This window comes from Pteropus vampyrus, unplaced genomic scaffold (assembly GCF_000151845.1).
Source record: "Pteropus vampyrus isolate Shadow unplaced genomic scaffold, Pvam_2.0 Scaffold140, whole genome shotgun sequence".
Classification (NCBI taxonomy): Eukaryota; Metazoa; Chordata; class Mammalia; order Chiroptera; family Pteropodidae; genus Pteropus; species Pteropus vampyrus.
In genome coordinates, this window is record NW_011888921.1 from 5,266,310 (window position 1) to 5,294,207 (window position 27,898).

General features: G+C 52.3%; 1 protein-coding gene across 3 annotated transcripts in view; it reads right to left on the minus strand.

Moving 5' to 3' along the window:
- Positions 1-703: 703 nt before the first annotated feature.
- Positions 704-27,898, minus strand: part of FMNL3 (formin like 3) — a 50,728-nt gene continuing 23,533 nt past the window's right edge. The window contains exons 2-27 of one of the 3 annotated variants that reach the window (XM_011368291.2): positions 21,649-21,732; positions 19,572-19,652; positions 19,225-19,301; positions 15,934-16,017; positions 13,016-13,168; positions 11,708-11,816; positions 11,450-11,526; positions 11,033-11,126; positions 9,872-9,946; positions 9,156-9,266; positions 8,695-8,841; positions 8,185-8,286; positions 6,916-7,195; positions 6,386-6,454; positions 6,171-6,295; positions 5,769-5,971; positions 4,803-5,037; positions 4,596-4,664; positions 4,389-4,469; positions 4,158-4,287; positions 3,323-3,483; positions 2,921-3,022; positions 2,500-2,592; positions 2,086-2,209; positions 1,848-1,964; positions 704-1,138 (exon numbers count right to left, since the gene is read on the minus strand). In XM_011368291.2, coding sequence (XP_011366593.1) covers positions 1,873-1,964; positions 2,086-2,209; positions 2,500-2,592; positions 2,921-3,022; positions 3,323-3,483; positions 4,158-4,287; positions 4,389-4,469; positions 4,596-4,664; positions 4,803-5,037; positions 5,769-5,971; positions 6,171-6,295; positions 6,386-6,454; positions 6,916-7,195; positions 8,185-8,286; positions 8,695-8,841; positions 9,156-9,266; positions 9,872-9,946; positions 11,033-11,126; positions 11,450-11,526; positions 11,708-11,816; positions 13,016-13,168; positions 15,934-16,017; positions 19,225-19,301; positions 19,572-19,652; positions 21,649-21,732 — 2,958 coding nt within the window. In that variant the 3' untranslated portion in view covers positions 704-1,138; positions 1,848-1,872. Of the gene's footprint in view, positions 1,139-1,847; positions 1,965-2,085; positions 2,210-2,499; positions 2,593-2,920; positions 3,023-3,322; positions 3,484-4,157; positions 4,288-4,388; positions 4,470-4,595; positions 4,665-4,802; positions 5,038-5,768; positions 5,972-6,170; positions 6,296-6,385; positions 6,455-6,915; positions 7,196-8,184; positions 8,287-8,694; positions 8,845-9,155; positions 9,267-9,871; positions 9,947-11,032; positions 11,127-11,449; positions 11,527-11,707; positions 11,817-13,015; positions 13,169-15,933; positions 16,018-19,224; positions 19,302-19,571; positions 19,653-21,648; positions 21,733-27,898 lie in introns of all 3 variants that reach the window. The other 2 variants (XM_011368289.2, XM_023535498.1) reach the window with 2 other exon arrangements.

The window sequence follows — 27,898 nt, forward strand, 5'->3', positions numbered from 1 at the left end:
TCATGGGAGGCCTTCTTCCCTTTATGTGGTTGAAGCCCACCCAGCCTGGTTCCCCTCCTTGGGCTTCTGTGCCCACCTCCCCCAAGCAGATGGCAACTCTGCCCAGCCTTTCTATCTCTGTGGCTCAGGTCAGGCTAAATGGCCACCCTAGCCCTCCACATTCAGAAAGAGGAGACAGGCCTGGTGCTTCAAGCCTTTGTTGAGAGAAAGAAGGGCTAGGGTTTATATACAAGAGAGAAGGGAGGTGGTACATGTACAAAAAAGAGTGGGCCCCTGAATTCCCTTCCAGAGGCTAAGCAACTGGCAGGGGACTGAAAAAATAGCCAGTTAAGCCCCCCATGCTCCCGGCCCCTGCCAAAAAAAACCCTAGCAGAGGAAAGGAGATAAAGATGCTGTTGGCACACCCTTTCTCTAGGTGTCTTAGAGCTGGGGCAGAGAAAACTCTTCTGCCCACCTCAGCAAGGACAGGGTCAGCCTGGAATGGAAAGGGCCAGGGCCAAGAGCAGTGGGCATGGCATCTCTCCTCTACCTTATCGCTATGGCACAGCTGAGCAGGGCCCCAACTTAGGAGGGCCTCACTCCTGGTAAAGGATGATCTGAGACAGGCAGGGTCCCAGGGCTCCCCAAGCCTGGACTCTTCTAGATCACAGCTGATCATAGGCTGTGAAAAGGAAGAGAAAAAAAAGAAGGGATAGTTACTTTCTCCTCTTATGCCTCTGGCTCTAATGACAAAGGGGCCTGGGTGCCCCTGTAGGCTAAAGCTGGAAATGGTTTTTTCCAGCCCAGCTGACCTGACCCTTGCTAACGCTTCAGGAAATAAAGTTGAAGACCTTGGGGGCAAAGTGCAGTATTGGAGGCACCAGGGCCATGCCGGTCTAGTGCCCACAGTGGCGGCAGGCAAGATGCAGCTTTGAGACCTGGGATGGACACTGGGTCTGGAGCAGCACAGCCCTCCCCTGGGCCCTCAGCCGATTCCAGGGCTCCATGTCCACTGGTTGGACTTGCAGGAGGACTTTGAGGGTTGAAGTGCTTCTGCCTCCTAGAGGGTCTCAGCGGGGGCCTGGAGCCCGAGGGGGGCCACTGGGTGGTGCGGTACTCCTGTCTTGGTGGCGAACAAATATGGGCTGGTGGTGGAGGCCTGTGGGGGAGACAGAGGCCCATGAATGCAGGGCAGCCAGGCCAGGCACACCCTCTAGGACAGCCCCTTCAGGAGCAGCCCATAGGCAGGGCCAGAAAAGAGCCAGCCATAAGGCTGATAAGGGAGAAGTTTAAAGAGAACCTGGAGAGGATGGTCAGGGAGAGGACTGGGACTCTGTATTTTCAGAGGCTCAGGTGGGGTGACTAGAGGCCACTGGGCAGTGGCAGAAACAAAGTAGACTCAGCAAGAGCCAGAAGCTAGGAAGAGACCCCAGGCAGACTGGATATTGGGAAACAGAAGTCAAGGGACATTGGATGATCCTGGGCAGAAGCTACTGCCAGAGCTCTTATGAGGAGGGACCCCAAGGGGGAAGCAAAGACAAAGGACTCCCAAGCGAAGGAACAGAGCCTCAGGCTCAGTCATCAGAGGCAGTGGCCTGGTCCTGCCTGCTCTGGGAACTCCCTACACATTGGTCTTAGTAGAAGCTAGGACAGCATTAGTGGGAGAGATACCACTTCCCCGAGGGCACATGCAGGACATAAGCCATGCTTCTCAGAGCATGGGGCATGCAGGGAGGGAAGTATATGTCCCCATCACCATGAGGTGGCCAGAGGATGGTGCCAAGTCATGCAGAGGAAGAGGTGCCTTTGGGCCCCAGCAGGAGTCCTGGGAGGTGGGCATGCAGACTGGCACCTATAGTGCCCAGTACCTGTCAAAGGCCTCAGCCTTGGGGGTTAACAGTTTGACTCATCATGGTGGGCTGCATCGCAGAAGAAGCGTGAGCCCCGCTTGGCAGTACGGGCCGTGAAAGGGACACTCTTCAGCACTGTGGCCCAGGAGAGAGACACTGTGGTCAGGCCCCATGGGGGTGGGGTAGAGGAGAGCCCAGGGGATATGGTGGGGTTTTGGGAGCTGGGCCCAGTATCCAGGGAGGAAAAGGGCCCCACCTGTGATGATGTCCTCAATGGTACCATCCTTCCCCTCGTACACAGGCCGGTGCTCCTTGGCCTGGCGCCGCCTCAACTCTGCAATTAGCTCCTGCTGTTGCCACTTGTTCCGCTGGGATGGGGTCTAGGGCCGAACATTTGAAGGGAAGGAAGTCACCACTAACCTACCATGGGGCTGGTTCCTGCCCCAAGATGCAGTCTGAGGGTGACCTTAATTGTGCATGGCAGCCCAGCCTCTATCCTTGCCTGGGAATTCTCTCCCAAAGCACCTCTCCCCATCCCTTTGGACGCCAGCCCCAGGCCCTTTGGGTGGTCTGTGGGCTCCAGTTTTCTATCTCCTCTCCCCCTTCATTTGCTCCACCCCCTCCCAATCCTCCACCCGTTATCCAGGCCCCTGCTCTTGGTCCCACCCACCTTGGCATCCAGTTTCTTGGCTTCCTGAGCCAGCTGCTTCTCCCGCATTACCTCCTCCTGCTTCTTGCGGGCTTCATTCTCTTGTTCTGCTTCCTAAGAACCGTGGGGGGAGGGTGTGAGGCTCACACAGCCTGTTAGGGGAGGAGCTGACACTGAGGGTGGAGATTGGGTGGCAGTGGGACCAGCAACCCCAGGTGGCCACCCTCTGGAGGGGCACTTCCTGCCCCAAACAATGACAGGAAGGGCCTGGGCCCCCACCCTGCCCACCAGTTCACAGCTAAGAGGCCGATGGCCAGCTTCCCTCGCTCCCTCCCCCAGGACTCAGAGATGGAGACAGAAAAGGCCCAGACTTGAAGCCCAGCCCTTTCTGCCCCTACCAGTTTTCTCTCAGCCTTTTTACTTTAAAAGCCTCTCTGCTCACCTTGTAAGAACGAATGAATCGGACAAATACTGGGAAGAATACAGAAGGAGGTGTGGTCTTGGGACTCTCACCGAAGTAGCGCACAACTGCATTGTAGGCCTCCTGGGGAAGGGTGGGGAGAAGGGGTTAGCCTGGTGGTAAAGAAGCCTAGCTCCACACCAGGGACAGGAGGCCCACAGAAAACAGTGTCCAGCCCATTCGGACTGGAAAGAACCCGGGCTCCCAGAGCTTCCTAGTGTTCATGTAGCAGCTGCCTGCCACCCCAAAGCTCCCTTTCCCCCACACTAAGCCAGCCAGTCGCTTGATAAAAGTTCTTTGATCTAAGAATCAGAACTAAGCCCACCTAGAGGGGCACAGTGCCTTAACCCTGGCTGCTCCCACCAGCCTCCACCATGTGCTCACTTCAGCTGTCTTGGCATCACGCTGGAGCTTGTCCAGTTTGCCTTCATTGGCATTGAGGAAGTTCCGAAGGACGCTGTTGTCATGTATGCTGCACTCCCGCCGAATCAGCTCCATGCCCCGGCCCAGCTCCTTCACATCTAGCAGCACGTTCTCCAGGGACACTGTGGTCACCAGAACCCAGGCTGAGGCCCAACCAGAGCCTGACATGCCCACCTCCCAGTCCATGGCTACAGTGAACTCCCCCACTCCCTCAGCATGGGCTCACTCAGGTTCTCATGCTCCTGCTTCCTGAACCACTCTGAGCAGATAGACAGGGGCATACCAAGCTAGCTGGGCTCTCATGGGGCAAGGAAAATGGATAGAGGCTGGGAACTTATGACCCCAAGGTAGCAATGGGAAGCAAGACGGAGACTGCTGGTCTCTAAAACAAGGCTGCCTCAGGCCTGTCCCAGAGCTCATGAGTAGGGCCGAAATACCAGCTACCTTATTGTCTGAGATGGGCTTTATGGTTTTTCCAAGCACTTCCCATACATCACAGAGAAATGCAGTCTCTGGGGCCAGCCTGAAGGAATTGGGAATAAAGAGCCACTGCGGCCTTCCTCGGCCTGCTCCTACTGACCAAGGTGGGAAGGGCTGGGGCAGACCTGGTGCCTGCAGGAAGTCTCCCCCTAGGGTAGCCCCTGCCCATGGCCCCAGCGGAAAGCTTTGAAGTGGTCAGAAAGAAGATAACAAAAGCCAGAAACAAAGAGACTCAAGTATTCCCTCTTCTCATAGCTTCCTGAGATTGTCCTGAGCTGAACATGAAGGCAGACTCGCCCGGCCAGGCTCCCCTCACCTGCTGCAGCCTTCTCCACAAAGTGCAGCTCATGCCAGAAGTTAGCCAGGTCTGGGTATTTCTCCTTCACCGTCAAGGCAATGAAATGCAGTAGTGTCATCTTCCTGTCAGTGGACTTGGTGTCCAGCAGCTGGGAGGTGGGGGCAGGGGACAATGTGAGAGGAGTGAACATCCTGCCTCCATGGCCTCTGCCCCACAGGCTTCCTGGTCCTGTGCTGCCCACCATCTTACCAGATCCAGGCTCTGGAGCTTGAAGCCATACACAGCCCCTCGCTTGCTGCTGTTCATGTAGTTCCCCAGTGCGAGTATGATCTATCCAAAAGATGTGTGGAAGGAGGTCAGGCCAAGCCCTGGGGTCTCGTTTCTCCTCTGCATAGTCCCAGGCCCCCACCCAGGACCTGGGACCCACCGGCACCCCCATCCGTGACCTCTCCCCACCTCCAACATCTGCTTCAGCTTCTGTGAGGACTTGACAGAGGCGGAGGCTGCAATGATGGCATTAAGTTGCTGAAAAGCAAGATAAAGAGCTGAATAACCCCAGGCTAGGATGAGGCAAAGTCAGTAAGGGGCTGGGAGAACTGGCAAGGCAGGGGAGTGACGCGTGGACAGTGGAAAGGGAGCTGCAGATTTGGGTGGGGGCCCTACCGGCGTGAGCATCTGCAGGTTGTCCTGGAAGTTGCCCAGGAAGGCCATACCAGCCATTCGCTGGGTCAGCCGCTCCACCTTGCTGAAAAGCAGCATGAAGCGGTCTTCGGCCGCCAGCTCCTCCAGGGGCTGCCGCTCCCGCTCATATTGCCGCAGTAGCTTCACCTCTGCCTCTGTGGGCAGGAAGCGCATCAGGCACTCCACGAAGTCCACTGGTAGTGTCTGTAGGTCGAACCTGTGTAGGAGGGAGGAACTCCCTCAGATCTCTCATTTGCCCACATTATCTATCATCCCTTTATTCTCCAGCTCCTAGAAGGACGGAGGGTGGGGTCAATGAGTAGGACACAGCCAGAGGCAGAGGACCATCCTAGGGAGATATCCCATGTCCTGCCTAAAAACCCTTCAATATTCTCCCTCCATTCCTAAAGAGAAGTCTTGACACCTGCGTGTGGCTTAGGAGGCTCAGCCTGCAAGACTTCTGCCTATTTTTCTACCCTGTCTCTTCTACTTCCGTCCTTACACTAAAGCCTTAGCTAATTCTCAGTACCCAGGGCACTGTGCTTCTTCCTCCAGGCCCTAAACTGGACTTCATATACTTCTTTCGCAGATAAGACATCACCTCCTCTGGGAAGGCTTCCCTAATTACTCAGCTCAGCTACCTGGCCCTCCCTGTTTTCCCAAAGCTGCCTGTACCTCCGTCACTTTGGTAGTTATTGCCCAGTGTTACTGGATTATTCCCACTACACTGGGAGTTCCTTGAGTGAAGGTCTGGGATTAATCCCCAGCATTTCACATGGTGCATGGCACCAGGCATGGATGCAGTAAGTTCTGGCTAAGCCAGTGGATAACTAAGAGGTATGAGGCAGTTCTGCCAAAGTCCTGGAATCCAGGTAAGGCCAGCATCCAAGGTAGAGAACTGGGTTTCCAACTGGATGGGGACCAGGGCCAGGTCAGTAGGAGCCTCACGTGTGGATAGCCCTGCAGATCTCCTCAGCTGAGCGGCCAGCCTTGCGTAGGGTGATGGCCAAGTTCTTGGCACGATTGGCTTCCAACAGGGTCACCTTGCTGGCGGCTTTTTGTGCTGTCTTGCTCTTGGAGCAGATGAGGTCAAGAGCAGGGCCCTGGGCTTTTGTCTTGAACAGTTCTTCAAACTTGTCCAGGTCCAGGTCCTGGCAGGAGTTGATGAGAAGGATAATGCTGTTCCCTCTTACTACTAGAGGAGCCCCAGCAGCCCTCCCAGCAGAATCGGCTCAGTTCTGGATCATGGAGGGCTGAGTCTGAGGGTTTTTCCAAGGCCAAGAGATCTGCCTAAAAGGCAACCTGGTCCCCAGCCCCCAATTTCCCCCTCAGGGCCCCAGGCCCCACTACCTCCAAGATCTTCTCATCATCAAGTTCACTGAAGACAGTGCCACTGATCTGGTTGGGTTTCAGTGCTGTCCAGTTGAAGACAGGCAGCCGGAACTTGGTCTTGATAGGTTTCTTGATGCGAATGGCTAATTTGGAAGGAGGATCGATGAGGCAGTGGGTCAAGGACACGCTCCTTTGTTCTCACTACCCCTGCCCAGAGCCGTGGGGACACTCACCTGACAGGCCTACTGTCAACACCACAGAGGGAGAAGCACCAGGGAGAGGTGGGGCTGGGGGACACTTGTCTGGGGAAAGAAGAACAGCACAATGGCCGAGGGGCCAAGAGACTCTTCAGAGGTCCCCTCTCTCTGCCACCCAACCTAGCCTTAAAGACTCTTAGGAAAAGAGGCTGCATGAACTTTCTGCCCAAGCAGTTCCCAGGGGTCCTAACTCTGACAGGGGCAGGTCTTGCGAGTCTGCCCACTCTCTCCTGCTTCGGTCTAAGCCCTCTCCTTAGCTGTCTTCAGAACTATCAGGAGCAGCAGCTTTGTGATCCTCAAAACAGACCCATGTCTGCCCTTAGACATCCCTTCCCTAGTAACTTGAGCCTCCCTCAGGTTCTAGTCCCTCCTCAGCCCTCTCCCACCCGCCTTTACATTCTCCTGGCCACATCCCCAGCTTCTCCCTGAGGAAGATACTGCTAACTGGGGTTTTAGTCTGGCCTCACAATGTGGCTGCCCCTCCCAGTTCCCAGGGCCCTTCTTACCTGGTAACGGGGGTGGTGGAGGGGGCAAGGGAGGAGCAGGCGGCGGAGGCAGAGGGAGAGCCTCCTCAGGGGGTGGGGCTGAAGCCAGGAGGTCCAGGTCAGAGGGTGGCACACCCTCGCTCAGCTCCACAGGGCCTATCCGGGCCAGGGCCTCACTGCCCACCAACTCCAGGCCCCGGGCACTGGGCTCCAAGTGGCATCGGCGCTGGAAGGCCTCCTCCTTTTCTTTAATAAGCCGCCGCAGGGTATGTACCTGGTGGCTCGTGTTCTCATAAGTCTCCTGTTGGGAAGATACACCATTCAGAAAAGAGAGGGCTGAAGGCACAACAGTCACTGCCCCAGGAGTGAGACTTCCTACCCAAGGGTCTCTCGGCTTGGGCCTCCAAGAGGGTGCCCGAGGCAGCATGAGAAAACCTGGAGAGGACCATGGGAAGCTGGCACACAGCAAAACAAAAGAGGTGAGCACAAGAGCTCTGCAGTGTCCTTCCTCTTTGCTCCAGCCTTAGTTTTACAGGTCCCTCAAGGCCCAGTTAGAATGTGCCCCTATGCAACTTTTCCAGATCCACCTCTAGCCTGCTATGCAGCTTTCAGCCCTCTATGCTCATCACTGCTCATTTCATTTGGCCTTATGTACTCGCTCAGCTGGGAGCCCTCTGTGGACAAGACCCTGCCTTAGTCATCTCTGTATCCTCCATACTCCTGATGCAACACTTCAGATTCTTAGCAGGAGCTCAGTAGATATACACTGAGCTCGGCAGAGCCAGTCCAATTGTATTACTTTGGAAGAAAAGGTAGGTTTTGGGGCATGATTTTATAACAAAAAGCTAACTCAGGAGATAGAGAAGAAATATGAGGAGCTTCTGCTCTCCTGATTTAGGAGACCTGGTGGATAACCTAATAACAGCCCAAGGACCTGGGCTATGAGGAGCCTGCTCATGACACAGGGCTGAGGGAAGCACTGTGGGTATAGGGGAGGAAAAAGCAACAGGATGGGCTAGTGGGAGGAGACAGACCCCAGAGGCGCCTGAGGGTGCCTGGTCTGCTCCTACCCTCTTCTGTGTGTGTCTGGCCCACTCTGGCTTCAGCTTCCCTCTCCAACCAAAATATGGAGTAAAATCATCAGCCCACCTTCATCTGAATACCTCAAGGTCATGAATCAAGGTCTGGATTCTCAAGGATTTGACATGACTCAGGAAAAAAAAAACAAAGATCCCCAGGCCCTGGCATCCAGCACCAGCCAGGGACTTCCCTCCTCTGGTTACTCGGTACCTTGATGCTCTCTAGTTCCTTCTCCCGCTGCAACAGCTGCTTCTCTAGCTCCGCCACCCGCATCATGTTCTCATTTTCTAGGTCCAGAAGCTTCTCCGTGAGCTGTAGGATGGGAAGGGTAGGTTTAGGTCTGGTCCTAAAGCCTGGGCACTCAGCACAGCCTGAGCTCCAGTCAGGCCCCAGGCCCCAAAGGCAACTTGGCCTGGTGGCTTCCCTCTATTGTTCCCGTGGGCCCAGGGTCTGATACCATGTGAAATAGTACAAGGCAAATGGTTGCATCTGACTCCTGAGCCGGAGACCACCTCATGCCCAGTCCTGGAGGTCAGTGTGTGTTCTGATCTGTGAATGATCCAGTGCCTCAGCCAAAGGGTACTCTAGAGAGCCCCGGTTGTTCTGAGGCTTCCCTGGGCTCAGTCTGGAAGTGTGTGTGTCAGTTCAGGATTCCTGGAATTCAGATGTCCCCATCCCCCACCCCAACAGTGGTTTTGGCAGCACAGGAGGACCACCTACATGGGACACATGCTCTTCCAGCTCCTCCACCTTCTCCAGGGCCACATTCTTGGTCTCGGCATCCTCCAACAAACCCCCCACATCAAACACATTGTCCAGGTACGCCTGGATCTGCACCTGCAGCTTCTCGCTCTCTGTATGCCTCGACTTCTAGGAAAAGTAGAGGGAACAGTAGGTGGGGGAGCCTCTTAAGAAAGACTTAGTCCTCATCGTCTCCTACAATTGCTTCCTAGAGCATACTATCCAGGGAGTTCCTACTGTGGCCATGCCAGATTCTTGCCCCCTGGAGCTGCCTGATTGGGCAGCTCCTCTGTTGGAGGGCCTGAGTCCCTGGCCACAGAAGACATGCAGGGTTCTAGAAGTATCCATGACTAGGCTCTTGTAAAAGAAAAACCCTTTGCGATATAGCTAAGTCAGTCCTCTGCCCCAAAGCTCCCCACCCTGTGCAGATGCGAGCTCACCTGTAAGAACTCCTCCAGCCCCAGCTTAGTAAACTCATACTGTAGGTGGACCCGGAAGTTCATATCCTCCACCGAGTGCACCACGATGTTGATAAACTGCATGCAGGCCACCTGGGGAAGAAGCGGCCCACGTGGGAAGAGATAGGAAGGGCAGGAGAGAGCAAGAGACAGGGAGGGTGGGCAGCTGTTACAACCAGCATCATCAGCTCGATAATCAAAAGCAGTGAATAAAAAAGGTAAGTCTTTCTGGGAGCAAAAGAGTACTTTAACTTAAAAATTGTCAAATGTAATATTCAGTGTATGAAGATAAGTAAATTACATGAGAAATAGATGTAAATGAAGCTACAGATCTGATTTCCTCTGCACATTAGCATATACTTCTTGAGATATCCCTACTTAGCTGAAGACCCTAGACTGAAGGGCAGAGAAGCTGGAGGAAGATCTTAGGAATGGGAAAGCTGTTTAAAAAGGATCCAAATCAGGGACAGTGAGGCCACTAAAAGGGGAAAAGGAGGCAGACCTGAGACACCCAAATGACATTGTCTTGAAGTTTCTAAAGGCAGTTTGGGGTGAGCGAGTGGACAAGGAGCATTTACTGGGTAGAGAAAATCATTCCAGATTCTACACAGAATACCAAAATCTGTCAGCCTGGCCCCTGTTCTCAGGGAGCATGCGATCCTGCTGGCCGTGCTCCTGACTCAGGCCCAGCTCCTCACCATGAAGTCGATGTTGCTGTCCTCATTTCGGAAGTACTCCATCAGCTTCTCAAAGCGATGCAGCTCCTTGCACACCTGAACAAGCAAACTTCTCAGTGAAAGGACCTATCTCAGGCAGAGCCCAAGCTCCTGAGCCCTGGCTCCCAGAAACGTCACAGCAAAGGGACTGGTTCGGACTAAGTTTAACCACAACTCTCTAGGCAACGAGCCATTCGGGACATGATAGAAGGAAGCCTGGGACTTTGCATCTGCCCTGGGTCCCTGGTCCTCTGCCAAGTTGCTGAGAGAGCTCAGTAAAGTCTGTGCCCTTAGTTGGGGCTTTAGCTGTCTCTGGGGGTAAGCCATGAAGAGACCAAAGGGTATGCTGTGGCCAAGTGACTGAAGGAAGGAGGAAACAAGGAAGAACGTTGGAAGGCATGGCTGAGGAAAGAGACTGAGGTCCTAGTAGGGATGCAGGAGAGAGGCCGGGGTGCAGGAAAGCCCCTGTGTGAGAGGGGTCCTGAGACTCCTCTGAGCTCCGTCTTCAAGGAGGAAGAGCTATTTCCTGGCTTAAACAATGGATGCTAGGGAAGCAGTCCACAGAGGAGGAAGGGGTGGGACCAACAGCTGGGCTAGATGTTGAGGAATCCTGTGTTCAAGTAGATGAGGGTTTCAGAGCTGGACCCTGGGGAAATTCCAAGTAGAAGCTCCCTTTCCCCTCACCAACAACAGCCACCAACCCAAGAGGATCCTCGCTTGTCTTCTCCTCCCACTGAAAAGACATTTGCTTTGGGTTCTACCAGTGCGTCCACTGCCTGATAACCACCTGGGGAGCCTATTAAAGCACAGACACCCAGGCCTCCATGGAGTCTGTCCATTTAACAGGCTCTTTAGGCATTCTGATGATAGGTTAGGACTGCTGGACTAGAGCCCTAAGCCATATGAGGGCATCCTTAGCTGGCCAATCAAGAAACTTCCTGGTACACGATCTGGCAAGACTGAAGTTCTGGTTTTATTAAAAAAAAAGGGTGGCAGGGGTGGGGGGAGGGTATGGTGGCAGGCTACTTAGGTAAGCACAGGGATGTTAAAACCACTAAGATGTGTAAAATTGCAGGAAAGGATGAAATTGGCTCCCACCTCCTCTCTGCCACACACACACAGACGCACATGCAGGAGACTGACCTCCTTGAAATTGTCAAAGGCAGCAAGAATGATTTCGTGACCTCCCCGCACCAAACACACAGCTGCCAGCAGCTCCAAGACAAGGGCTTTGGTCCTAAAGGGTGAAGAAGGAAGATTAATTCCCTAGCTCCCTACCCTGGCCACCACACAGCTCATGTTCACAACTGGATGAGTCCTTTCAGAGAGTGGAGACAGCCTCAGTGATGAGGGGAGAGGCTGGGTTTGGGAAAGAAGGCAGGGGAAGGCAAGCTTGCTCCCTCACTAAGCTGTGCAGACCAGAGAGAAGCCAGGGACAACTGCTTCTCCTTCAACATAGTTGAGGGAGCCGAACCAAGGCACTGACCCAGTCCACAGGACCCCAAGGCCAGGCAGGACTTCTTGGCAGGGGGAAGAAGAAAGGGGAGGGAAGGAGCTCACCTTGGATTCTTGTTGTTGAGACTGAGCGCAATCTCATTGACAGCGTGGGGGTGGGACATGACCAAGTTGAATCCATACTGCAGCAAGGGGAAGAGACAGAAAGAAGGGAGACCGTGATGGTGGGAAAGGCAGATCCTTGACTCCTTGACTACAGGCCCACCAGCAAACCCGTCTGTTAATGCTGGTGCCCTCCTAGCTCTCCTGGTTTGGCAGATGAGGCAGAAGCAGTCAAGCACCCATGGCTGGTCTACCCCTTACCTGATAGTTCATGATGGCTCTGAGACAAAGGATGCAGACGTGGACATCATCCTTCTGGCTCACCAGGCGGGAGTTCTTCAGGGCCCTGCGCCCAGGGAGAGTGCTGTACCTGGGGGAGAGGTGGCTGTTGGTGAAAGGTTTAGGAGTGCTCACCATCACCCAGACAGCAGGCTGCCCCTCAGCAGCAGCAGAAAATGGGGAAAGAGGAGCTTGCGCCATCAGCCTAGACAGAGAAGGTGCAGCGGGGCAGCTATTTCACTTCCCTGGAACAGATCTTTGTCAACAGCTACCCAGGACTCCCGCTTTATAATCAGTGTCCAAACCATCCAAGCCCAGTGGTCCTCCAAAATACAACAGTAGGTGTGTAGGCTTCCCTAGCCTCAAGATGGGTCCAAGGAGACATTCGTTCGAGCCTTCCCTCCTTCTCTTTCCAGTCACTGCATCTTCCACACAGTAGAAGGAGTCTTTGGCTCCTATCTCACTTCTATGTCCCAGAAAATGCAGTGTAGACCCCAAAGGCTTTAGGAGCAGTGGGGGCTACATATGACTGTACTCCCTTCCCCAATGATGTTTCATAAAAGAAAGAGGGCACCAATGGTATATGCTTATGCATGACTATAACGATGAGCAGTATCAGAGGGCAAAACCCAAAGGAGACCAGGAGTAAAGCATGGCAACAAAAAAGAGATCACAGAAAGGACCACAGGACCCAAAGGAAAGCCTCCTTGGGCAGGAGGGTCTCAGAGAAGTCTTCAGGTCAATCCAACTGCCTCCGGGCAGGACAGCTCTTAAGATACCGCAGACAAATGAACACCTTGCAGCCTTGGAGAAAAAAGACCTAAAAGAAGAAATGAAGGGAAGGCGAGCAGCAAGCAGGCTGGGTGGGAGCTGGTCTCCAAGCAGCTGATGGGGCAGAGTGCAGACCCAGAGGGAAACAGGAAGGCCAGAGCTGGATCCCTCAGTGAAGGTGAGGGAGCTAGGTGAGGACAAGCCCTGCCCAAGACGCCAGGAGGAATGGTAGAGTGAGAATGAGGAATGGAGGGGCCCCCAGAGACGGGGTGAGAAGGGGGAGAGCTGGAACCCCAGATGGGGTGGGCACAGCTGAGGGCAATGTACTTACCCAGGACAGATCGCTGGGCAGAGTCAAGGAGACAGAGAGGACAGACCAGAGACAGACTGGCAGGCAGAGGGCAAGAGAGCTGAGCCTGGAAGCAAGAGTGGAGGGAGGAGCATGAGCACTCACCGCTGTTACCCAGGACCTGGACTGGGGCTGGGGGAGGCAGGCGGGCAGAGCGAGAGCACACATACCGGAGCACAGACTGGCGCGCAGAGCGAGCGAGGCTGTTGGTGAAGGGGGCTGACAGGGCGCTGGGTGGCTGCAGGTCCTCGATGGACCTGCTCCAGGACCGGAGCTTGTCAAATGCACCATCGTCACCACTCTCCAGACCCTCAAAGTCAAACCTGGAGCAGGAAAGGACACATATGCGCACACACAGGAGAAATTTAGTGCCAAGCCCCCCGGCAAGCCCTCCCCCGCCCTGTAGACTTCTAGGGCAACAAGAAGCAATGGCAGCCAGAAGAGAAAGCAGAATTGGGCAGCAGAGGCCCAACTCTGTACAGGAGAGCCACCAACACAGGACAAGGGCAGAGCGGGCACAGGCAGCAACCAGAACGGGGATCTGAGGAGATGGGAATGCTGATGGAGGCTAGCCGCTGCTTCCACTGACCGGGCAGCTCCAGGAGGAGCAATCTCCCCCTGGGCCGAAGGGGACATAGAGAGCTGGCAGTCTTTCTGCACTCCCAACCTCAGATGGGACATCTCAGAGAAGCTGTGGCTCTCCCTAGAGAATGTGCCCTGCCAAAGGGTGGTAGGGAACAGACCAACTGCAGGTATTGCTAGTTGGCAAATGGCAGTCACCAAAGGACCCTGAGTGCCCTGAAAAAGCCCAGCTGCTTCTGGATTGGGCTCATGAGGGCAGGTCAAAAGAGAAGGGAATAGGGGGCCCAGCAAGCCCAGAGCGGGAAAGTCTTCTAAGTTCAAGAGGAAACTACGGTCCCATACTATCACTGGGTTTGAATGACCGGGTTTCCTGTGTGAAACTTCTAGGTTTTTCTGACATAAAGGCTCCAGGGGCCTCAGCTTCCCTATGGAAAGAAATCACAGGTCCAAGGTATAGACTGGCGTCCTTAGTCCCTGAAGGAGTTGTGATGGTTTCTATGTTTGTCACTTCCTGTTTCTGGGACCAGATGTCTCCCACCATCAGCAGTTGTGGCCAGGGCAAAGAGGACAGCTCAAGATCACAAACACAAAGGGACTTCTACCTTACATATCCCCACATCGAAATATACCCCCTTGAGAAGCAAGCCCACTCCTCTTTCCTGTCCTTCCCCACTGCAGGTCCCTAAGGACTGAGGAAACATCTCCTAGAGGTTCTTCCAAGGAGGCTTCTGTTCACTCATGCACAGCCCCAGGGTCATAGGCACAGAGGCCGAGTCTTTCTGAAATAGGAAGTAACATCTGCAGATGCCTGAATGTTCCAAAGGAAGCAGAAGCAGGCTCAGAGTCCTGATGGTCAGGAGGTGTTTATGGGGCTCTCAAGTAGAAGGGTCTTGCTGACAGGGAAACAACTTGCCAGTGGCTTCTCTCTATCACTAATAGTATTCCCTACATTGGCATACGCAGTTTATAAATAAATACCTCCATATAAACTCTATTTGGCTTTACCCTTTCTTCTCGACCCTTCCCAAAACACACTCTCTCTCCTTCACACACACACACACACACTCACGCTCACTTCAAGTCTTTCTTTTAAAAACAGAGTTAGAGGCATTGCCCCGTGGACACTGCAATCCTGAGGTCCCAGTATATTTTGGTTTAGAGCAGCTGGGGTTTGTTTGCTTTTCAAACGAGATAGGCTTATTCGGAAAAATGATCTACATCTTTTTACTATAAAAACTCTGAATTTAAAAAAAAAAACACTTCAGCAAATGTTTTTCATTTCTTTCTATAAAAAGAGTGGTTTTTAAAGGGACACAAGGATTCGAGGATCACGAGGCATGACTCGTAAGGACAGGAATGGGGAGTGGGCCACTCCTGGTTTTAACAGGGGATGATTTGGAAGAGGTGACAAGTCAACCCTAGGAGAGGGTTTAGTTTGAAAACCTTGGGAGATGAGACTAAAGACTTGCTGGACGAAGAATGGCTGGTGGGGCAAGGACAGTAGAAAGAAAAGTGAAAGTGGAGGCTAGGGCTGAGTCCCCAGACTGAGGAATTCCCCAAGACGTGGACTTTCAGGGCTAAAACAGGAAAGTCACAGGCAAACCAGGCTGATTGGTCACCCTAGGGCTGACTTAAGTCTTGGGTATAAGTCTGAATATGTTGGTCCTCCAGTGAATGATCCCTATAACCCCTCTTCCCATATATGCAGGTAATTACGGTAGGGTATACCCCCTGGAACATTAACGATTAACAATAAAGTGGCTGCCACAGTACAGACTACGTTCCAAATACTGCAATGTGCTTTACACACATATCATTTATTGTCTAATCCTTACAACCCTGGACTGGATTGTACATTCCCTTTGATATAAGGGGACACACTCTTGCCTGAGGTCACACAGATGGTAAACAACAAAGACCCATACCCAGTCTGTCTTACTCAAAATCTCCTCGTTCCTTCCACTGCCTCACGCTGCCTTCTCATCTGTGTTAATTCACTTCCAGATGCCTCCAAGCCCCCAACCTGCTTGAAAATGGTTCCTGAAGGCTTCATTTTTAAGTCTGGGTCAAAGGTCATGCTATGCTCACTGCTCCTGGGGTGACCTGGAGTAACCCTCTCATAATTAGAGACCCAAAGGAGCTTCCTGAAGACTCTGCTCTCTAAAAGCAAGTGAGCCCCACCAAGGCATCTCTCCCAGAAGCCAGGACATTTCCTTGGACTGCTCCTAGCCTGGAGTCTGGATCCTTTGGCTTCTGATTCTGTGCTCCCTTTCCACATCTCTTAACTCCTGACCGCCAAAACGTACCTTCTACTCCAGCCATCTGGCATTCTTCGCTTGGCTGCCTGTCCAATCCCCCACCGCTGTCTCGGCTGCTCCCTTCTGGCCTGGGATACCCATTCTCATCTTCACTATTGCATTCTCACCTTCCTCAGTAAATCAGAATTGATCTGTGTCTTCTGTCCTCCCTCACTGGTCCCCAACTGCAGTCCCAGGGTGATACTCACATGACAGAACATTGGGCAAAGGACAGGTAATCCACCAGCACATCCAGGCCTTTGTTTTCATCATTCAGAAACTCCCGCACCCACCTGCAGATAAAGAAAACACAGTGGAGGGGTACACTAAAGTGGGGCAAAGGGGAAGAGGGGAGTGACCTCTGACCCAACGACCCTCTCCTGGATCCCCTGAAAACTAGCACTAGGCTGGAAACATTCTGAAGATCAAAACCCATGGCAGACCCACCCATGGCCATGTCACCAGCCTGGACCTCCCTTTAACAGGGAGCCAGGGATGGGGTGAGGTACCAGCTTTCCAATACCACATCAGCCAAACAAGCTCTCAGGAGGCCCCCCTCAAGGACCAGAGACCCCGGCTCAATCATTTTCTGTGTCTCTGTTGTCTAGTGCAAGGCTAGGCATGCTTTACTCGAAAACATCACCTTTAAATAATGTTTGTTGGAAGAACTGGGGGGTTATCAAGAGCATTTACTGCAGTCTTTGTGTAGAGCTGTGTCTGATAGACCCGCAGGTCTCCAACTTGACCAAAGTCTCAGTCAAAAGACAGGCAGGGAGGGTCAGAGAGCTCTGGAACAGAGGTATATTGAACCTAAGCGCTCTCCACCAAGTTCGAGCAAAGGCGTTTAGGGAAATAGTGAGCAAAGAGGGATATGTGAGAGTTCTGTGTTTGGCAGAATGGGAAAAGGACTGGGGAAGAGTCAGGAACTCAAGTCATGCAGAATGGTTGTGACCACTCAGAGCCAGACTGAGAGGTTGGGCCCCTTCAGCCAGGGAGGCAGGAGGGTAGACACCAGGGCTCCCTAAAGACAATGGCAGACTGGGGCAGCTCCACCATTCTGCCTGCAGGCCTTTTGGGCTGAGATATTCCTGGCAAGGAAGTAAAGAGTGGGTCCCAGGAGGGCTGTTATAGGACAGGTTCATTTCATAGCACAGAGGGACATAAAGCTCTCAGGATGAAACTCTGACTCTCCTGAGTGCTCTGTTCTCTCAGAAGGTCTGGGGTCTTTATAGGCCAGCTGCACTCAACAGCCCTGCCAGGCGGCTTCTTCCCAAAAGCGCCATGTTTGCCGACCACACCCAGAGCTAGAGAGAGGCTGGGCTGGAGCACCAGGCCTGCCTGAGATCTGGCAGCAGGCTCTGGCTGAGGCTGACTGACACCGGAGCTGCCTGAAGTTAGCTTCCTCTCTGGGGGCCGACAGGCCTCCCGTTTCCTGTCTGTCTGCTCTCCAGCTCCCCACCCCCTTCTCATTTCCTGTCTGAGTCTACACTGCTATTTTCGGGATCTTGACACTTTGAGGAGAGGTTAAAGGGCACTTAGGCAAGGCTGAGAAACCAATACAAAGCAAGGAGAGGAGGAGCTGCCCAGGCTCTGGAATCTCATTTCCCAGCCCTCTCCACTCCAGGGTCTCAGTTCCCATCAGGCTGCCCCTGCACACCCAGCTTCTGCAGGCCCCAGGCCGATCAGGCTGTGGCCGAAGCAGGATACTCCTCTCGCTACCTTGCCCTGGGCTCCTACCACCCCGGAGCATGCTCCACACCCTAGCCGGACAGCCTGACTAACTTCCTGCCCAGAAATCCTGGAAGGATCCTGGCTCTCCTGTATGCTACTCAGAGAAGCCACAGTTCAGATGACAGGAGCTCCTAAGATGCCAGACACTAAGCCGTTCCCTGGGAACCAAGGACCAGGTCCAAGCCCTCTAACTTGTATGCCAACTGCCAAGGGGCCCTAGGCCTGGGAAACATGCTGCTCTGTCCCCAGCTCCTGGCCAGTGCCCAGAGGGGCAGGCACCAGGTAGAAGGGGAGGGCAGAAGGGACTGTCACACACTGCTCTGTTGCCCTCTCCAGAGAAAAGCAGACCCCCAACATCACACAGGAAGACTTAATAAGGAAGACAGGAGGGCCTGAGAAGGAGGGTAGGAGGGAAGAACAGGCCCTGTGGAGGAGTGCAGGGTAGGTGGCGCTCTCTAAGCTGCCATCTGTGTCACTCTTGCCGTCACAGTCGTGGCAGCTGAGGAGGCCCTGACAGTTTTCCTCTCTCTGAAGAGTCACCAAATAAAGGTGAAAGCTTCGTTACACGTTTCCTAGTGGGTCAGCTTTCAATGTCTGGTTCACAGAAGAGGTGTGAAAACCAACTCTGGCCACTGAGCACACCTACAGAGGCCAGGAACTATCCTTTTCCTGTTCTCTCCTATGTCATTTTTCCTGTGACTGCTGAAGCAGCTGGCTACATACGCGTGGCCTCTACAAGAGCCCTTGGGTATGCTCAGTCTAGGGGTGGACAAGTGGGCAGCTGCCATGGACAGAAGGAGAAGGTGGATGATGTCATTTGGTTCTTTTCACCCCTGTTCTCAGGAAGCCCAGGACCCTGGGACTGACACCTGCCTGGTGACCCCCACCCCTACCTATGGCTCAACTTCCTACTCATGTAAGCTCTCAATATTTGTGCCAGGCTCCTTGGTCAAGATTGCAGCCCTGCCTGCAGTTCTCTATCAGGTGTCCCTCACCGTCCTTTGTGTACACATTCTCTCTCCCTTTCTCTCTCTTTCTCTTTCTCTCCCTCCCCCCACCCACCCCCCGTCTCTCCCTCTCTCTCACTTTCACTATATATACTATGGCCGGTTTTGGTTTTATGAAACAGACCACTGCCATCTTTCACTGTACCTGACGAATTAGCCCTCTGCCTGTTCAGCATGTCTGGTTCCCCATCATAGACTGAAGAAAAAAAAAGACTCACACAGTTCCTAGGGGCCCTGTCAATGGATAGCAGTACCAGGGTCTGTTAATAACAGAAGATGTTCAACCCCTGGTCCCCACGGCCTCAGATCTTCTTTCCTGGTACTTCAAGAAACTTCTACTCATTTTAATACTGTCTCAAAATCAAGCAAATAACCTTCTGGGCAACAAACAGTCCAGGAACTAGGTCTTAGCTACTCAATGTAATATGCTCCCCCATCCCCGTCCCTCTCTGGGCCTTCCTTGGCCCGGTCCCAGGCCACAGGCAGATTTCAGTCTTAGCTGCTGTGAGAACGTCTTCCACTCAAAGCCACAGGATGAGGACCCCAGGAGAGGTCCCAAGCTTGCCAGCAGCATCCAGTCAGCAGCTGGCAGAGCTGAGGGGGAGAGGCCAGAAAAGGAACAGTCTGAAGTTCTAGGGAACCAAAGCCATTCAAGGGGCAACTCTGCCCCCTGGCAGAGAGATAAACAGGCACACCATCCTCAGAGGACATCAGATCCTGAGTGACCAAGTAAAGAGGCTCTGATGGCCAAATCTGACTCACCCAATGTGGTTGGTACGAAGTGAGATCTCCAGCTCCCTCAGTACTTTGGTGGACTCCTGCACTCTCCTCCTGAACTTCTGTAAACATGGAATTTTCTGTCACTGATGGAGGCCCCAATCCAACTTCACAGAACCAACAAAAGGGGTAGAAAAGGGAAAGGGAAAGGATACAAGAGGGCAGTGATAGGCCTTCCCTCTATCATCAGGCAGCCACTCCAGGCGCATGGCCTCTGAACCCAGAAACCCAACTCCCACTGCAGAAGCAGATGGCCCACCCCAAGTCAAAGGACCCCACACCACAGGACTATAAAGGGCAGCGAGATGGGGCCTCCCTGCCTCACATTTCACCTTCCGAGTTACACTGGGGTCCAAGAAGCTCTGCAGTTTCTGGATATAAGTATGCGGAGGGTTCTTCACCTGGAATCGTTCCTGTAAGGGAAACACACGTGTGCACCTGATGTTCTGAGGAGTGCTGAGGAAGTAGAGCACTCACTGCGTTCGATGTGAAGGGACCCAGCCTCCTAAAGGTGTCACCTGGCCCTGAACAACACCTAAACTGTAGATTCCCTTCCCTGACCTGTCTTTGGGTGCCTCCCATATGTTACCATCTTCCCCTCCTCCCATTAGCCTAGATTTTTCCATGTCAAAATTATTTTAAGAGCCTGATGCTTGCTGTGTAGATGCAGAGATCGAAGAGCTGTGAACAGCACCCATAACAAAGATGATTGGGGAAACTGTTGTTCACTGCCTAGCCAACTGATGGATGGGAGTAGGAAGGCCAAGGGAAGGGGTGCCAATCCTTATAGAGATCGACTTTCTCAGCTCTGAACCCAGAATTTGGGGCTGGACTGGTTTTGCAACATTAACACAGCTCAGGGCTGCAAACACACTTTCTGCTCCTTGCCTAGGCCCTAGGCCCCAACAGTCCAAAGCAACATCAGTGCTGAAGATTGTTTTCAGCAAGGTCATTCCTCAATCTCCTTCAACACAGGGCATGAGACCATGCCCTCGCCATTTTGGCCGAAACCCCTTATCTGACCCAAGGGGAAACTCAGGAAAAACTCAGGCACTCCGGTCCTGTAAAGGCCTTCACAACTGAGATATCTGAAGACTTGGGGGTAGAGGGGCCAGAAAAGCCCAGAAGAATGATACAATGTTAGAAAATAGGAACTAAAAGCAAAATGAAAGGAAAAAAGGAAGGTTTGAGAATGAGCTAAAATAATGTGACCTAGAAAAGACTAAGAGCTTATCAGTTAAAGAAACTCAGTAACAAGGGTTGCTGTTCTTCAAAACTCAAGCACATGCTCACCATGTTCGCCAACTCCTCCTAATGCAGAACACAAGGAAATGGGCCTTTGTTGGAGAGGGAGGGACCTGGACTAGGCTCTCTGAGGCATAATCCTACCTTAGGTCAAGCGGCGTGACTTGGGAGACAGAGGAGCCTCATGGTTAGCACAGAGTCGGCTGCTTGAGCCCTGGCTCCATCGCCCTGACTCCATCACTTACTAGGGTTCCTCATCTACAAAATATAACAGGTGCCTTCCTTACAAGGTTTTTGCAAGGATTAAATGAGATATTTAAGTAAATGCAAAGTGCTTGATCCACAATAAGCGCTCAATAAATGCTAGCTATTATGATTTTACTCAGTGTTTGAAAATAAATAATAAATTTACTCATGCAAGGCTCCATGGCAAACTGCTGGGCAAACACACTGCCTGCACTGTGTCAGGTGCTTCCACACTTCCCAAGAGGTAAGGCAGCAGAAGCCAACGCACCTAGCCCTATAGGCAGGCCTGTCTGAGTTCAGACTTGTGACTTTGATCTTCAACCGTCTAAAGGAGAAAAAGCCAGGCAGTTGGTCTTAGTTCTTAGTTCTGAGCTAAGTAATAACCTCTGTATTGTCGTCCAGCTCTAAACACTATTCATGTAGTGAGAGCTTCTAATAATCACATTCTAAGATTTGGGAACAAGAGACTAGAGGACTGGGGCTTCTTGTTCATAAAAGTCTGTAAATAATGAGAAAAATCCTGCTGCTTGCCATGTTTGGGGCAGAGTGAGAGAGAGACATGGTCTTTTGCATTATTACCCCGTCAGGCACAGCCTTCACCCTGGGGAAAGGCAGAAACAGGCGCTGCTAAAAAACTACCTAACTCCTCCACAGCTGACCTACACTCCAGACCTACACAAACCTCCTTTAGGCCACTGACTGTTGGGAAGAAATCAAGATGGCTCTTTGTAGGAGCTAGAGGGGAACTCAGTCTACCAGCCCTATCTCTGTTAGAACAGGAAGTGGGTATAGACTGAGGCCAAGTTCAGACCAGCTTCTTCAACAGACTCCAAGGCTGCAATCCATGCCTTTGGCCCTGCTGCCTCCTCCAGCTCAAGACACAACCCTCACCTCCTGGCCCTGGCCCTAACTCCTTACCTGGTCACAGATCAGATCCCACTTCTTCTCATTGTCATATTGCCGCAGGAGCCGGGCCTTGTCGGGAGGCAGGTTCATGGAGCTCTGAGGAGAGAACCTGAGTCAACGGGGCTGAATGTGCCCACCCCCCCACACACACACACCTAGAGGAGAGAAAAGCTAGACTACGCACGCACACCTTTCCTCTCCTGGACCCTCAGTTCACCCTGACACTCTATCACTGATAAGGAAGGCTCAGAGAAGCGGGACAGACCTCCCACCTCCTCTTCATATTTACTTCAGTTTGGGTGAACAATGTTTTCTAAACCATATGTCATGGAATCAATTTAGTGAATCGAGATTATCTTTATCTTGAAGGAAAATGAACAGATTAAAATAGAAGATACCAGAATTCATTGCAAGTAGGAAATATAATGAAGCTTTCATAAAGCTTTTTTCTTTTATAGTTTATGTATATACGTATACACATACACATATAGGTTATGCTGTAAAATATGTTTCTTCACATGGGACAGGTCAAAAAAGTTTGAGAGCCACCAGTTTAAAGCGGAAATTTTCAATCTGCTTTTCTCCCATGGCCTGAGAGATGGGTGGCCTTCCTGTACTATGCACACCCATGGGCAAATCCTGAGCCACCCACAGCCTGTGTAGATGCTACAACTCTACCCTTTTGTCTCATATTAGGATACAAGTGAAGGAGAAGGACATTAGCATAAAGATAACTTCTCAGAATATTTTTAGGAAATAACTTTTAAAACTTTAGTACTTTATTAGTAGCAAATTACTTACAACACACAGCTCCCAATTAATTTATAGTAAAGTGTCCTAACTTCTTGTTGAGACACTCTAATTTAGAACATAAGACAGATCAGATATCATTTTACTTTGTTCACTATTGAATAAAAGTGTAGGTGAGTGAGTGAGTGAGTGAGTGAAGCACAAGGCATCCATGACCTGGCCACACCCAGGCCAGCAGCTTCTATCCCCATCCAGCCAAGCCTCTCTGCTAACGAGTCCGGCTACCTGTGTTGCAGGTCACAACCCTTGCTCCTAAAGGCAGATCGCTGCACCTGCCCCACCCCCATACTCCTGAATCAAATACGATCTCCCACCTGCAGTATCATAGCTCTCCGATAACCCGCATGACTTCCCACAAATCCAGCCCCCTCCCGAGCACACTGCAGGCCACCTGGAGGGCCTTCCTCTCATCTTTCTCTCCTTTGCCGACTGCTCCCGAGTTCAGCTCTAACCCAAGCATGACCACTTGGTTTACTTCTTCCCGCTCCTTGATATCCCAATCCCTGGGGACATGAATTGTGTGCACCAAGGAGTCACAAACCCTGCATTAGTCCAGAAGAAGCAGGAGTATCCTGTGAGTGGGCCCTCCATTTTCTAGGAAACCAAAAAAAAAGTCTTTATACATTTATTTCTACCATACATATCTATTATGCATTTATCTACAGACATACGATTAAACCAGAGAGGGCCCACTGCTGATGCAATACCAATGGCTGCATGGGTGGGGGCGGCAGTGGGGCAGGGACGGCAAATACAACCCCAAATGCTCTCTCCAGAACTACTTTGCTAAGGGCCAATCTCGGCATGTCTGTGTGCAGAGCAGAAGCCCACAACATAACAGGGACTCAAAGGTCAAAGGCAGGCCGGAGCAAGGTCTCCCACCTAACCAGGGCCAGGCTGCTGCCAGCTGAACCAAAAGGGAGACTGGAACAGAAACAGTCCTCAGGCCTCATTCTGGTTCTGTGCACATGCTAAGCACATCACTGTCATCTGCCCATTTCTCTCAAGTCTGCATCATGAAAACAGTTTTCTATTGTCTCCCTTGGAAGAAAGCCACTGGGGAAAGGGTCGGGGTAGCATGTCACTACTGTGGCAAATATGACATCCCGTCTACTTCCTCCCTCAGCCACTCAATGCCAGCTGCTGCGGCCTCCCACTTCCCCACCAGGTGAACTGGTGAGAAAACACTTGGTACTCCTGAGACTTCAAATACAGAGGAAAGTCATTCCCTTAGGGAACCCTAGTCTGAGAGCATGCAAGAGGCATATCAGGGACCTGGTCAAACATTAGATGCTCAGAAGAGATGAACCCCTAGAGTATAAAAACAGGTGGCAGAAGCACAAATCAACTCTGACCACAAGCCCACATCCTCCAGTCTATAGTTCTGGGTAGCACCTTCCGGACTGTGATGCCAGCCTTCTTTGCTTCTTTGGGGCTGAAGTGTGATGGGGAAGAAAGTGGGTAGGGGGAATTCCCCCAGCCTCCGGTACTCTCACAAGAATTTGGTCACTGGCTGTGGGGTGGGAACAGGGCCTAGTCAGGGCAGTTCTCTCCCTGGCAGACAAGGTCGTTGGGGCTTCTGCTTCCATCTGATAATGTGCGTGAGTCCAGTAGCACTCCAATGTCCTGAGGAAGCTGCTCTGCCCTAAGGAAGGACAACTTCCTGAGTTCCGGGGACAGCTGTGGAGCAAACCTGACAAGGTTCCGGTCTCAGTCAAAGGTTTGCTTCCTTGACACTTTCCTTCAGCGGTTCCGCAGGGACTGTGGGCTCTTAGAAGGCAGATGCAAGGCTAAGCTCTTGCTACCTCCTTGCTGGGACCTTTGTTGATCAGGAAGGAGGCACAGCTGTCTTGGAACAGAGGCCACTGGATGTGGAGTTGGTGCAAGAGCAACTTTGGGCTCTTCAGAGCTGCTGAACCTCAGTTCTGAACCTGAGCTCGTCCATAAAACGAGATAATCTCACTACTTCCCAGGGTTTTATGAGGATTAAATGATAAACATTTTATGTTTGTATGTGTCTAGAACACTGTGGGTGTTCAACATAGTTCCCTTCCCCTTCCTCCTAAAACGCCTGTGTAATGTGGTGACATCCCAAGGACCCGCCTTCTCATTTCTGGATTGTCTCTCTATCTCAGCCTCTGTTCCTCCTTCAGCAACTGCTTCTCAACATTCTGAAGATATAGCAATCCTTTACTTTTTCTTTGATCCCCCTCTGGTTTCCTCTAAGACTAGAAGGCAATTAAATACCACCATCCTTGGGACAGGGAGACCCCAGGAAGATGGGAGGAGAAGAGGAGGATGAACTCAAACTGAAAGCAACTCTGAGACTGAGTCCTAAGTCAGAGGGAACCAGCAAGAAGTCTAATAATAAAAAACAGTAACGGGAAGAAGCAGAAAGGGGTGGATCTGATGCTTCTCCAGCAAGGCAACTCTGGTTTACTGCCAGTTTGAGGCCAGGCAGAGTGCCCTGTTCAAAGGCCAACACCCTTCTGGGTTCTGTAGGAGCAAGGCACCTTTACTCCTCACCTGACCCCTTCCCCGCAGTGAAGCTGAGGAGGAGGAAGGCAGATCTGGTCACAGAGGTTCCCTTCTCTTTCCTGCTCTGCACCCCCAGCCAGTTAGCCCCTCCTCATTTCCTTCCCATTGCAGGGAGGGAAATGCCGGTGGGGTTGGGGTTTCCTTCAGCTGAAGGCCCTGCTTTGGGACTCACCCCTGACTTGTCGGTATCCTTGGGCCAGGCCTGGGGAAAACCCAACACACAAGAAATAGGCACCACCAAAAATTCCCGGCTGTTTCTTTGGTCCCAGTCAATCATGACAAATCTTAGGAAGAGAGACAAAAATGGCATAGCTCCTCTGAGAGGCAGGGAGTAAAATATCTGAAACTTTCCTGCAAGGGGGATTCTGGAGGCTTTAGGGAAGGCAGGCAGGGGATGTTTTGAGCAAATACAGAATGTGAGTTAGTGGTTTCCTTAATATTTTCCCTTTCAGAACTACTCCCCAAATCCCCTACGGCTGGACACTTCTCCCAAGCGTGGTAGCCCCAGGCCCAAGTGAGAAACCCTGGGAAGCTGAATCTAGAACTTCCCTGGAGATGAAATAAGGCACTGTCCTGGGCACCATATGCTGCCTAGCCCCTGGCCACAGCTGCCACCATGTCCTTTTGGGCATCCATAGATCAGCCCATTGTATAGGGCAAAGGTGGAATGTGGTAGGAGGCATGAAGTTTGGGAGTCCAGGGCAACACTGGGCACAAAGACCCATCCCCAGTCGACGAAAGGACAGAGCATTAGGAGTGGCTCAGCCTACCCTCCACTTGTCTCTTACTGGTAGGCAGTAGGCACAGCTGTGGCCAGCTGGGCACTGCTCCCAAAGGGCACGAGCCCAAAGGGTGGGAGGTACCAGCTCCTGGGCCTCGCCCCCCTTGGCGGCCACAGTCAGCCCTGCCGCAGTAGCAGCTCCCAGACAATGAGAGTTATTTTCAGCCAGTGCTTTAACACAGGCCAGCTGGCCAATACGCAGGGCGGGAGTCCTCCTCCACCCAGCCCGCCCAGATGGCAGGCAGGCCCAGCCCACTGCCTACGCTGCCGCCACCTCTGCGTCACTGTTTATCTCGCTGTTTCAGCACAGCTCCTTCTAAGTCCCCTCCAAAACTACAATCCTGTCAAAAGGAAACCAAAAAAAATCAGAGAGTTTGATCAAAGGTCCAAAAGCTAAAATGAAAAGGTCCAGACATGGGAAGCACAGCAGCCCCTCCAAACACCCACACTTTTCCCCAGCCCCGTGACTGGCGGGTGTAGCACATGGGAGGAAGTGGAATGTATTGGTGGCCAGATCTCACTGCAGCCTCCATGGACCCAGGCGCCGAGCCTGGCTTTGCTGCCAGCCTGGAAGATGAAGCTCAAGACTGTTCTCACCTGCCTCTCTCTCCCATCATCTTTCTTTTCAGAGCTCAGGTTTGGGGAAGATAACTTGAAACAGCCAGCCTGGGATGAGCCTGAAACAACTGTGAAAGGTTCTGGGAGAAGAACCATATCCTGTGGCAGAAAGGAAATCACAGGAACAGTTCATGACACTTGGCTGGAGGGAGAGGTACCACGCCCTGTGATGGAATGGGGTGAACACTTCAACCAGCTCCCCCTCACATTGGAGAGTTCAAGAATAGGAAGGGGCAGAGAGCAGCAGTCACCTCCCTGGACTCTAGGCCACCGGCCCTGGTGATGCCAAACCCACAGCCTCAACAGTGCAGCTCCCCCTCTGCTCCTCATTCTTCCTCCACCTGCCACACTATGCACAGGAGCTCATGGGTGCAATACAACTCTAACCAAACACACACAGGCCTGAGCTGCTTATGAGAAAGCTGCTGGGGTACCTCATGACACAAGACATCAGTAAAGAGGGTGCACCATGATTTAAATGTCTATAGTGGCTTATGTCTGGCTTTTTGTCTTTATTTAATTGAAGCTATCACTTTGGGGACAAGCTGCCAGGGTAAAGCCAGCATTCACAGGCTCCCAGCCCTGTCTGGAGAACGTGCTTCTGTGGTCACTGATGACTCTATAACCAGAAATGACTTGCTGAGCAGTTACAGGCCAAGTCCCTGAGCAGCCTGGAGGAAAAAGAGATGGATTCACCAGATGTCTCAGGCTGAGCTCTGCAACTCGCATCAAAGAAGTCGGATAAAGGGGAGGTCCTAGAAACCCATCGAACAGAGGTGGCTTTTTCCAAATACAACTCTGCCCCCAATGTCCCTTCTTCATCCTAGAGGACTCCTCCATTGGATTCTGAGAAGGCAAAGGAAGTTGGCCGTGTCCCAATGCCATCAAAGCACCCAGCTCTACCTTCTGCCACACTGTTGGCCTCACACCTGACATCAGGTAACCCCTGCAAGTAACCTGGCTCCCTGACCCTGGCTGAGGACACCTACTCAGCGAAGAAGCACACAATCTCAGAAAAAAGAACCCTTGTTAGCTCTGAGACCCCAGGCCCTAGCTAAAAAGCCACTGCTACAGCAACTTGATCTGTCTGCTGGCTCCTCAGCCCCTCCTCGCGGTTAGCCAGACCCACACACTCCCCAGTTACGCAGAATGGAAACTATTCTGCTGGGGGCAGCCGGCTTTCCAAAGCCAAGGAGTCCTGGGGCAGAACCTCACATGCTCCCTGCAGCCAACCAAGGTCCTCCCTTCTCTTCATTGATATTCTGCCCTCCTGCCTGGGGAGCCCTATAGGTAGTGCTACCTCTCAGAGGACACAATATGTTTAGGGTTACATCCCACAAAAGAAGGGTATGTTACTCTCCCCAGGCCACAGACCATTACTCACTAAGACTCAATACGTCTCCCTCCCAGGGTCTCTCATCCATACCTTCCCTTCCAGTCCCACTATCACCACCATGTAGGCTCCTACTGTTCACTCCTGACCCTCTGGGATAACCTTCCAGCTGGCATCCCTAC